Below are 11469 nucleotides of genomic sequence, written 5' to 3' on the forward strand. Positions count from 1 at the left end.
GAAAAATGTTGATTAGTTTGAGGCTAACCCTGCTGTGCTGAAACCTGTCATCAGAACCAAGTTGTCTGCTGTCATCAATTACAAGAGAGATCTGAGCAAGAAGACTGAATGCACTAAAATGCACTTAAAGTAAAGTCCAACAGATATCTAGGTGGTGCACCAATGACTACTGATTACAACTTTGCCAGTGAGTCTGCCAGTGCCACTCAGCTCCTGACCTCATTGGAAATCAGCTCCTGTCCATATTTGGCAGAGGTGAGGCGAGAGTGACCGCTCTTGATGTCAAGGGTACATTTGACCAGGAATCATTGGGTATCAGGGGCAAACGTTCTACTTGTCGGAGTCATTCCTGGAACATAGGAAGATGGTTGTGGTTATTGGAAGTCAGTCGTCTCAGCTTCAGGATATCTTTGCAGGAGTTCCTCATGGTAGTAACATAGGGGCAACCATCTTCAGCTACTTCATCAATGACCTTCCCTCTATCAAAAGATCAGAAGTGGGAATGTTCGCCAATGAATGCACAATGTTCAGCATAATTCATGGTCCCTGGAATGCTGAAGTCCATGTTTAACTGCAACAAGATCTGGAAAATATCCAGGCTTGGGCTGACAAATGAAAAGTAGCATTCATACCACATAAATGCCAGACAATAACTATCTCCAATAAGAGACAATCTAACCACTGCTTCTTGACATTCATCATCAGTGAATCCACTAAAAACATCCTGGGAATTACCATTGATCAGAAACTCATCTGGACTCGCCATATAAATACAGTGGCTTCAAAAGCAGCTCAGAGGTTAGGACTACTGCAATGAGTAACTCATTCCTGACTCCCCAGAGCCTGTCCACCATCTGTCCTTAGACAGCACATTCAAACCCATGACCATTTCCATCTAGAAAGACAAGAGCAGCAGGTATCTGGGAACACCACCTCTTGCTAGTTTCCCTCAAACCCATTTAGCATCCTGACTCAGAAAAAAAATCATCATTCCTTCAATGTCGCTGGATCAAAATTTTGAATTCTGTCCCTAATGGCATTGTGGGTCAACCTTTAGCACTGGATTGCAGTGGGTCACTGTTCCCTTCACAAGAGAAACTAGAAAAGGGCAATAAATCCCGACCCAGCCAGCAACGCCCACATCCCTTGAATTAATAAAAAAATCCAGATGTCCTTCAGCACAGGTAATGATAGGGGAGCGCATGAAGGGATCAAAACATATCGTGTCCACCAGCAAAGAAAAAAGAAAGTGCAGGGGAGGTCATCACCAGTTGCAAATAACAGTCTGAAAAATGGATGGAATGTGTTGTCTTCTTAAAAAACCTGCCTGTCATGCAAGTGCTGGATATCAAACCCAATATGAAAGACTTAGGAAAGCTATTGTTTCACTCAACTTGGGCAAAGCTCCAAAAACTAATTTTACAATAAGAACATAGAACATTACAACTCAGTACAGACTCTTCGGCCTTTAATGTTGCACTGATCTGTGGAACCAATCTGAAGCCCATCAATCCTACACTATTCCATTCTTGTCCATATGTTTATCCAATGACCATTTAAATGCCCTTAAAGTTGGTAAGTCCACTACTGTTGCCAGCAGTGCGTTCCACGCCCCCACTACTCTCTGAGTAAAGAAACTACCTCTGACATTTGTCCTATATCTATCACCCCTCGATTTAAAGCATTGTCCCCTCGTGCTAGCCATTGCCTTCCAAGGAAAAAGGCTCTTTCTGTCCAACCTGCCCAATAACTTAGAACATAGAACAGTACAGCATAGTACAATCACTTTCTTCCTCTATGTTCTGCTGGCCCCCACTCTAAGATTAGACCTAACCTGCATATCCTTCATTGTACTATCTTCAATGTGCCTATTCAAGAGTCGCTTAAACATCCTAATGTCTCTGGCTCTACTATTACTGCTGGCAGTGCATTCCATGCACCCACCACACTCTGTGTAAAGAACATACCTCTGACATTTCCCCAAACTTTAAAATTATGTCCCCTTATGACAGACATTTCTGCCCTGGGAATAAGTCTCTGGCTATCCACTCTATCTATGCCTCTCAATATTTTGTACACTGCTATCAAGTCATCTGTCATCCTCCTTCACTCCAAAGAGAAAAGCCCTAATTCCCTCAACCTTTCTTCATAAGACATGCCCTCCAGTTCAGGCAGCATCCTGGTAAATCTCCTCTGCACCCTCTCCAAGGCTTCCACACTTATATTTATACAACCTAGAACTGAAACTGGTGTTTCTGCACAAACTTGTTCTTCTCTGCTGGGGGTGGGGGGCAAAAGGGGAATGGGGAGGTTGTGGTGGTGGGCGTGTGGATGGGGTAGAGGGTGAGTGGATGGGATGGGGTGGTGTAGGTCAGGTGGTGGGCGGGAATGCTGAATGGAAAAACTGTGACCCTGTCAAAACACATAGGGGGTTGCAATAATCACAACCATTATCTCCCTGTTCAGCACATATGTGTGTTTCAGATCTGCAAAATCTACAGTTAACATGATCTTCTCAATCCAGCAAGAAAAACGCTGTGAATAAAAGAGACTACTTAATCAATCTCACTGAGAAAAGAGGTGATCTACTTAGGTAGATAACTGGTTGTCCACCAAAGGCTGCTCAAAGCCATATCCTCCTACCATGATAACCTGATGTAAGGTCAGCTGTAACAGGGCAACATTGAAACCCTTTAAAATCTGCAATGGGGTCAAATGTGGTTGTGATCTGACACCAACACTATTTGGTGTGTTCCTTTCTATGCTGATGTCCTATGCCTTCAGATCTACACAAGCTGTCTACTCTCAAATCAGGACTGAGGGAAAGCTGCTCACATCATCAAGACATCACTGGAGATCCAAGTCCTTATCAGAAATTTACTGTACACTGATTAGGTTGCACGAGCGTTCCATACTGACAAACACCTTCAGTAGCAACTGGACAGACTCAGGTCTGTCAAGAGTTTGGTTTAACCATCAGCATCAAGAAAGCACAGATGATTGTCACAATGCCATGTATCAGCATGAAAAATGTAATGCTGCAGGAGCTTGATTTCACACATATCTAAACTTTAGTCACCACCACTGTCAGTCAGCGTTAAATTCTGCATCAACCATGAAAGCTGTAATTCTGTCCAAGTGAGACTGCGTTAAACCTGACTGAGAACTAAGTCTCCATAAACCTGTGTCCTCAGTGCACTCCTGTATAATGGCAAGACCTGGACAGTGTACACTGAGCAGGGGAAAAGGCTGCTCAGGTTTTTTTAAAATTCAGTCGCTGTTTAGGTCAGCATTAATTGTTTAAGAGTCAACCATATTGCCATGGGTCTGGAATCACATGTACATTTCCTTCCCTGAAGGGCATTAGTGAACCAGATGGGTTTTTCCAGCAATGGTTTCGTTTAGCACTTGATTCCAGATCAGTGGCTTTGTGCGTAGGAAATCATGTCTCACAAACTTGATTGATTTTTTTGAAGAAGTAACAAAGAGGATTGATGAGGGCAGAGCAGTAGACTTGATAAAAATGGACTTCAGTAAGGCATTCGACAAGGTTCCCCATGGGAGACTGTTGACCATGGTTAGATCTCATGGAATACAGAGAGAACTAGCCATTTGGATACAGAACTGGCTCAAAAGTAGAAGACAGAGGGTGGTGGTGGAGGGTTGTTTTTCAGGCTGGAGATCTGTGATCATTGGAGTGCCACAAGGATTGGTGCTGGGTCCTCTACTTGTCATCATTCATATAAATGATTTGGATGTGAGAATAAGAGGTATAGTTAGTAAGTTTGCAGATGACACTAAAATTAGAGCTGTATTGGACAGTGAAGAAGGTTGCCTCAGATTACTGTCTGTGTGGAGTTTGCACATTCTCCCTGTGTCTGCGTGGGTTTCTTAAGGGTGCTCCAGTTTCCTCCCACAGTCCAAAGATGTGCAGGTCAGGTGAATTGGCCATGCTAAATTGCCCATAATGTTAGGTGCATTAGTCAGAGGGAAATGGGTCTGGGTGGGTTATTCTTTGCAGGGTTGGTGTGGACTGGTTGAGCCGAAGGGCCTGTTTCCACATTGTATGGAATCTAATTACAATGGGATCTTGATCAGATGGACCAATGGGCTGAGGAGTGGCAGATGGAGTTTAATTCAGATAAATGTGAAGTGCTGCATTTTGGAAAAGCAAATCTTAGCAGGACTTATACACTTAATGGTAAGGTCCTAGGGAGTGTTGCTGAACAAAAACTCCTTGGAGGGCAGGTTCATAGTTCCTTGAAAGTGGAGTCGCAGGTAGGTGGGATAGTGAAGAAGGCATTTGGTATGCTTTCCTTTATTGGTCAGAGTATTGAGTACAGGAGTTGGGAGATCATGTTGCAGCTGTATAGTACATTGGTTAGGCCACTTATGAAATATTGTGTGCAGTTCTGGTCTCTTTCCTATCGGAAGGATGTTGTGAAACTTGAAAGAGTTCAGAAAAGATTTACAAGGATGTTGCCAGGGTTGGAGGATTTGAGCTATATGGAGAGGCTGAACAGCCTGGGGCTGTTTTCCCTGGAGCATCGGAGGCTGAGGGGTGACCTTATAGAGGTTTATAAAATCATGAGGGACATGGATAGGATAAATAGACAAAGTCTTTTCCCTGGGGTCAGGGGAGTCCAGAACTAGAGGGCATAGGTGAGAGGGGAAAGATATAAAAGAGACCTAAGGGGCAACGTTTTCATTCAGAGGGTGGTATGTGTATGGAATGAGCTGCCAGAGGAAGTGGTGGAGGCTGGTACAATTGCAACATTTAAGAGGCATTTGGATGGGTATATGAATAGGAAGGATTTGGAGGGATATGGGCTGGATGCTGGCAGGTGGGACTAGATTAGTTGGGATATCTGGTCGGCATGGACGGGTTGGACCAAAGGGTCTGTTTCTGTGGTGTACATCTCTATTAATTAAGATTCCACTATTTGCTATCGTAGGATTTGAACCCATGTCCCGAGAACATTTAGCTGGTTCTCTAGATTAACAATCAAGTGATAAGGCAGAAGTGGGTACTGCAGATGCTGGAGATTAGAGTCAAGATTAGAATGGTGATGGAAAAGCACAGCAGGTCAGGCAGCATTGGAGAAGCAGGAGAATCAATGTTTCGGGCAAAAGCCCTTCATCAGGAATGAGAATCAAGTGGTAATACCAGCAGGTCATCACTATTTCAGTGTATCCTCATCATCCCTTGGCAGGAAAAGGTCACGAGTTCAGATCCTACGCCGTGCTAATTTCATCAGCAAACATTTGTTACTAAGCCAATGATGTCTGTACTGACTTGGTCATGTTCATCAGACAAGATGACAGCTGTACACCCAAAACCAACCTTCTTACAACTGTTCACTAGGTCATGACCTCCTCCAGGGCATCCATATCTCTGCAACAAGGATAAATGTAAATGAGATATGACGACAGCAGAGATTGACACTGCCAAGTAGGTGACAGTCGCTGTCACTGGACGCTGAAGGAGGATGTTGGAAGAACAAATGAGAAAAGCACAGCGCCTGAGGAGAGGGCCTAGAGGAAAGAGAGGCCAGCAAATTGTGCTGTCTTCCTCTGCAGCAAATTCAACCGACCTCTATACCAGAGTGGGGCTTCTCTGCCACAACCAGATAATGCTTCCCATAGATCCGATCACCACAGCACTAACCATTATCTTATGAGACAGAAGCTACCACCACCACTTTCAAAACTAGTTAAACAGAATGTGACAACAACTCTGCAAAAGGCAGGAGCAGATTGATTTCTTGTCTGTGTCCATTTCTGAGCATCCAGTTTTGCCCAGTGCAAAGATTCATGCATGACGCTTGACAGAGTTCCTGATAATTTAGTCATTGCATTTAAACAACTGCCAAAACGTGTAAAAAGAAAACTGTCTTTTTGGGAGTATGCTGCAACTAGGATGCTGCAGTCAATTCAGAACCACAAAGGGTTAATGTTTTGCTTTAATCTGTTACCTGTTTCAGGTCGACATTAAAGTAGATATCAACGATTTGAGGATTGATACCTTTCGAGCTAAAGGAGCAGGGGGACAGCATGTGAATACAACAGACAGCGCAGTGAGAATTGTTCATATTCCAACAAGTGAGTGACTGTCCACTTTACCTTTTTTAAGTGCACATGTTTATCTGAGTAACAATATGTGTTTACTCAGGTAACAAAGTGCCACTAATATTACTGTCACTAGTGCCATTGCCTTTTGGACATTTTAACCATTCTCCCAGACTGAGGTAGTGATGGGTAGGATACAGTCTTGGAATAAGGGGTTGGTTATTAAGGACTTGGGTGAGGAGGAGTTTATTCATCAAGGGGGAGATGAATCTGTGGAATTCAACGTCTCAAAGGCCTTTGGAAACTCAAGATTTGCAGAGGGATGGTACAGAGGAGTAGTGTTGAAGTACAGCAGATTATCCATGATCCCATTACAAAATGGAGTGATCTATTCCTCCTCTTATTCATGTTAAGGGATCAGATATTGAAGGTATATGTTAAAGTGCATGAGACGTTCCGGTTTATGTTGAAACTCGGGCAGCAGTCCATTGACTCGTTGCTCATGATATTTAGAGTGGGCGAGGCTGCAAATGTCTGAGGATCCTACTGAATTTAAACAGAAGGACCACATCAACACTTCCTGTTTCCATTTCTTGGCTGATTGGGTGCAGCCAGGAAACCACAACTGAGGACTATCGGTAAGGAAGATTATCAGGAAGATCTACGATGTTGGGGGGGCTTCGGAGATATCAGTTGAGCTGGGCGGGGCTAGGCAGCAAGACAAGAGCATCCGCAAGGGGCTGGGGTGATGTCAGAGAAGTAGACCAAGAAAGAGTACTCCTGCATCTCCTGAATTGGGAAGTTCTGTAAAGAACACTGGACTTGCGGAGCCTGCAGCACCCACTTCCTGTGCCACCTTTCCCAAGCCCTGGAATACCTGAACTGCAGCTGTTAAATTCCAGTTGGTTTCCCATTTGCACTGTGGAAGTCTGGTACACACTCAGTTGCCATGTTTTTTTGTTCAACCCGTCAGCGCTTCTGCTAGTGTTGGGCAGAGGGCTAGGGAAGCTTCACATTGAGGCTGTTAGCATGGTTCATGTTCAGCTGAGAACAAGCCCGTTCTCCACTGAGCAAGGCAGAGGAAAGAGAGCTGGCTTTGGCAAGTCTACGGGATAGTCATTAAATGGGGAAGATGATAATGAGAACATAGAACATTACAGCGCAGTACAGGCCCTTCAGCCCTCGATGTTACACCAATGTCAGAATGTCAGTAAACCACCAAAGTTAGATTTTTTAAGAGTGCCTATTACTGTGTGTTCCCAGCAGTCTGCAAGATAAACTGTTTATACGAGGCCTCTGCTTACTGCGAGCAAGTTGGAGTTGGGCATAAGCAAACATCCTAAGGTCCGATTCAGATTACAAGGATAACCTGGTGTTAGACACATGATGTGCCTTTTATGACATGCCAATCCTGAACATACTCAGTGATCCATACCACTACAGTGCCAAAGGGGATATGAAATTTGTAATGCTCCTGAAAAATGTGTTGTTTATGATATCCAAATTGTCATTAATTTCAGTGTGACCTTTCTAGGTTTAACAGTAGAATGCCAACAGCACCGATCACAATTGGAGAACAGGAAGCTTGCCATGCGCATATTGGAAGCAAAACTATATCAGCAGGTTGCAGAGAGAGGGCTGGAGCAGAGGCAGAGTACTCGGAAATTACAGGTTAGTTCATAAGGAGCTGAAAATATGTTGCTGGAAAAGCGCAGCAGGTCAGGCAGCATCCAAGGAACAGGAGAATTGACGTTTCGGGCATTCTCCTGCTCCTTGGATGCTGCCTGACCTGCTGCGCTTTTCCAGCAACACATTTTCAGCTCTGATCTCCAGCATCTGCAGTCCTCACTTTCTCCTAGTTCATAAGGAACACAGTTCAGTCTCATCAGTGGATGGCAGGTTTTGGATGAGTCCAGTTTCCTGAAATCTGACACTCTGGATTCACTCAAGTAATTTCCTCAAGTTTCTGATTGTACTGCTTAAGAGAGTACAAACTGCTAGAGGGATAGCTTTTAACTTGGTCATTGGCTTTGCTGTGACTTGTCCTGTGTCTGAGGTCTAACCACAGTTGGAATATTGTGTCTAGTTCCGGGCGCCACACTATAGAAAGAATGTGAATGCATTGGAAAGAGTGCTGAAGAGGTCTACTAGAACAGTTCCAAGGATGAGAAACTTCAAGTGTGAGGATACATTGGAAAGGTTGTGACTGGGAATTAGGTTTCCAAAAATATCGAGGGGGCTGCAAAGAGTAAATAGGGAGAAACTGTTCCCACTCGTTAAAAGGATTGAGACTTAGAGGGCCCAGATTTAAAGTTATTTGCAAAAGAAACAAGCATTTTCTTGCAATATATGGTTCAAATCTGGAATGTGCTGCCAGGAGGTGGTGTGGAGGCAGTTTCAATTGAGGCATTCAAGAGGGCATTGGACATTGTTTCTATTAAACCAATGTGTAAGGCTGTGGAAAAAAGGTAGGAGATTGGCATTAAATCATTAAGCTCATTGGAGAGCCTGGAGGTCAATCGGCCTCCTTTTTCATCATAACACCTGTTGTGTTGATGGTGCAGGGATTTTGAAGTATCTCAAAGCATTCCCAATACAGGCCTAAAGCTCAGCAAGTATATCCTAGTTTAGTTTGAGAACATGGTCGGCCTGGACTGGTTGTTTCGAAGGGGTTGTTTCCACGTCACAATGCTGTCACTTTAAGAGGGGTTATTTTGTCCTGATTGTTTTTTATTTGAAGAGAGTTTGTGAGGTAGAGGCACCAAGCTGTCTCTAGGAAAATAAACAATTTGTGAGGCTTTGGGGTTATTTTTAAAGTTGGAACTATGGTAGCAGCCTGGGTGGAGCCAGGCTCCACCACTCTCACACCTGGGTGGAGCCTGGGTTGCGCTTCGGCGGGTCGGTGTGGACTTGTTGGGCCGAAGGGCCTGTTTCCACACTGTAAGTAATCTAATCTAATCATAAGACTTTCTAGTTTTTTTTTTAAGTTTTTAGGTTTAGTTTTGAGCAGAAGCCTTGGGTGTCTCAAAAAGTTGGAAGCTTCAGTCTCCTAGCTGCTACTTTCTCTCAATTTTCTCAGTGTTTTTTCTTCTCGACTGGAAAACTGTATCTGAGGATCTGTGTAAGAATTTGCCTTTTTGCTGAGGGGTGTGTTCTTGGGATCTTACTATATTGAAACAATTAATTAGTAATAGGTATTCTATCTATTATTTAGCTGTTTTCTAATAGTTGTTATTTTAAATTCTTTTGTTTATATTTTTATAATAGCGTTTAAATAAATTGTATTTTGCTTGATGTCAGGTTGTTTGACCAGTCGCATTGTGTGTGGGACACGCACTTCACATTTACCTTTAAAATAAGACAATGTTAGGGTCTGGGCTCCTTCTTAAAATATACTGAGGGGGGAAATCTGGTCCATAATACATGCTGTATGACTCTACAATTACTTTGATCAAATGATATGTATCTTTCAGCTGGGAGATTTACTTGAACTGTATTTTCACTATAGGTTGGAACAAGAGCACAATCAGAGAGAATTCGAACGTACAACTTCACCCAAGACAGAGTGACTGACCACCGGATTAACTACGTTATCAGAGACATTAAGGTGAGGGAGTGGTCATTAAAGCTTGTTTAAAATTGTTTAGGAAATAAATGTTTATTCGGACAGATTTTAAGTTCGAGGCCCCATATGAGATTTCTAGTCTTATCCTGTGCTGTCTTTCATCCATCCTTTAATTCGGAGTACGTGACACAATCTTACCCCACTGAGTTTAATTCTCTGCTGTCCTCACTGCCTGTTCACATTTATGTCTATCTCTGGTCTTCCTTGTGCACATATTCCACAGTGTTTTGTCTTGCAGAAACTCTTTTTCCAAATGGCTTGATTATATGTCCAAATTATTTGAGCTTTCTTGATATCACTACTTCAAGTAAGTTCCTCTCACCACCGGCTTTGTTTATTTAATTGGCTGTCCATAAAAAAAATGTAGTAGGAGTCCTTTCAAATACCTCTTTTTTATTTTGCCCCCTCAGTTCAAACACTGTTGTTTGGCTTGATCACTCTTTTGGATTGGTCTGACCTACAGAACTATGAATTCTGTCTGCAGACAAAAAAAAGTGTTGAGTCTCCAATTCCAGACTGAGCGCGGTTCTTTAATGGAGATCCATAAACCATCGACTGAATTATCAGTAGCAGCATTTAACAAAGGGGTTCTTCAACCCAGTTTTCAGTTACTTGAAATAGCACCATGTCCTGTGGCTTACACTTCTGTTCTGTTTTAGGAGCTTCTGAATGGTGGGAGACAACTGAATGAATTGATTGATAAGCTTCTGGAGGCAGCAGAAAACGAAGCTGTTCTGGAACTTATAGAAACTAGAAATAAATGAATTACTGAAGCGAGGTAAAGCTAAAATAATTGTAGAATTAAATATTTAAAAGAAACGATGCAGACTAATGTATGATTTTCTAAAAGCAACCTCTTCTTATTAAGATTCAAGTTCTGGCTATGTTGAGTTGTAAATTGTGGATGCTGTCATTTAGTTGAATCAATTAAAACCAGGCAGCAAGTCTGTTTGCAGTGTCCTGGTTCCTTTGACACGGGTTTCCTGGGAAGGATGCAGTAAGGAATACTTCAGTGACATTTACACTGACCCAGTACTTTGTATAAAAGTTAGAAATACCACATTTTCAAAAGTGACATGAAATATTACAACTGGAACATCAATTATGATCTAAAAGTGTATGTAATTATTCAAGCAGTTTTAAATGCCTTTCCATCTGAAACAATAGAAAAGTACCGTGTCCTCAGACTTCATTGTTTGATACACAATGAAATAGTAGACCTCAACAAAAAGGGACTAAATTAAGGGATTGAAGGAAAAAGATTTTGCAGGGATTTAGGGCTAATTGGATAGCTCTTCAAAACAGCCAGCATTATTCTCCTATTCTACAATGTATGAATTGAAACGTAGAAACATAGCTAAGGGGGGTAATTCATTTGAAACCTCAAGCCTGCTCCATTAATCAAGCATAATACCCTAATCCTACTCCCCCCAATCACTGGATCCCTTCAGCCACAGTCTACCTCTTCCTTGCAAAACAAAAAACTTTGGCCTCAACTACTTTCTGTTGTTGTGAATTCCACAGGCTCACCATTGATAAGGAGAAATTTCTTCACCCAGACAGTCCTTTAAACTGTGACCCCTGGTTCTAGACTCCCTCACTATTGGGAGCATCCTTTTCTGCATCTAACCTGTTCGAATTATATTGGTTTCTGTGAAATTCTTCCCCCTTTTCCACACAATTCTAACTGACTCAACTTCTCCTCATACATCAGTCCTGCCAGTCCAGAAGTGCCAACTTCATCAGACCCATTTGAATCAAAGACCTCTTGCACC

General features: G+C 42.7%; 1 protein-coding gene across 1 annotated transcript in view; it reads left to right on the plus strand.

The window, feature by feature from the left end:
* The window catches only part of mtrf1 (mitochondrial translational release factor 1), a 28085-nt gene extending 17442 nt beyond the window's left edge, over nucleotides 1-10643 (plus strand). The window contains exons 6-9 of the mRNA XM_043700246.2: nucleotides 5985-6102; nucleotides 7604-7740; nucleotides 9578-9676; nucleotides 10354-10643. Coding sequence (XP_043556181.2) covers nucleotides 5985-6102; nucleotides 7604-7740; nucleotides 9578-9676; nucleotides 10354-10458 — 459 coding nt within the window. The 3' untranslated portion in view covers nucleotides 10459-10643. The remainder of the gene's footprint in view (nucleotides 1-5984; nucleotides 6103-7603; nucleotides 7741-9577; nucleotides 9677-10353) is intronic.
* Nucleotides 10644-11469: the final 826 nt, after the last annotated feature.

Source organism: Chiloscyllium plagiosum, unplaced genomic scaffold (assembly GCF_037043375.1).
Source record: "Chiloscyllium plagiosum isolate Xiang-an unplaced genomic scaffold, Cpla_swu_hap1 HiC_scaffold_12, whole genome shotgun sequence".
Classification (NCBI taxonomy): domain Eukaryota; kingdom Metazoa; phylum Chordata; class Chondrichthyes; order Orectolobiformes; family Hemiscylliidae; genus Chiloscyllium; species Chiloscyllium plagiosum.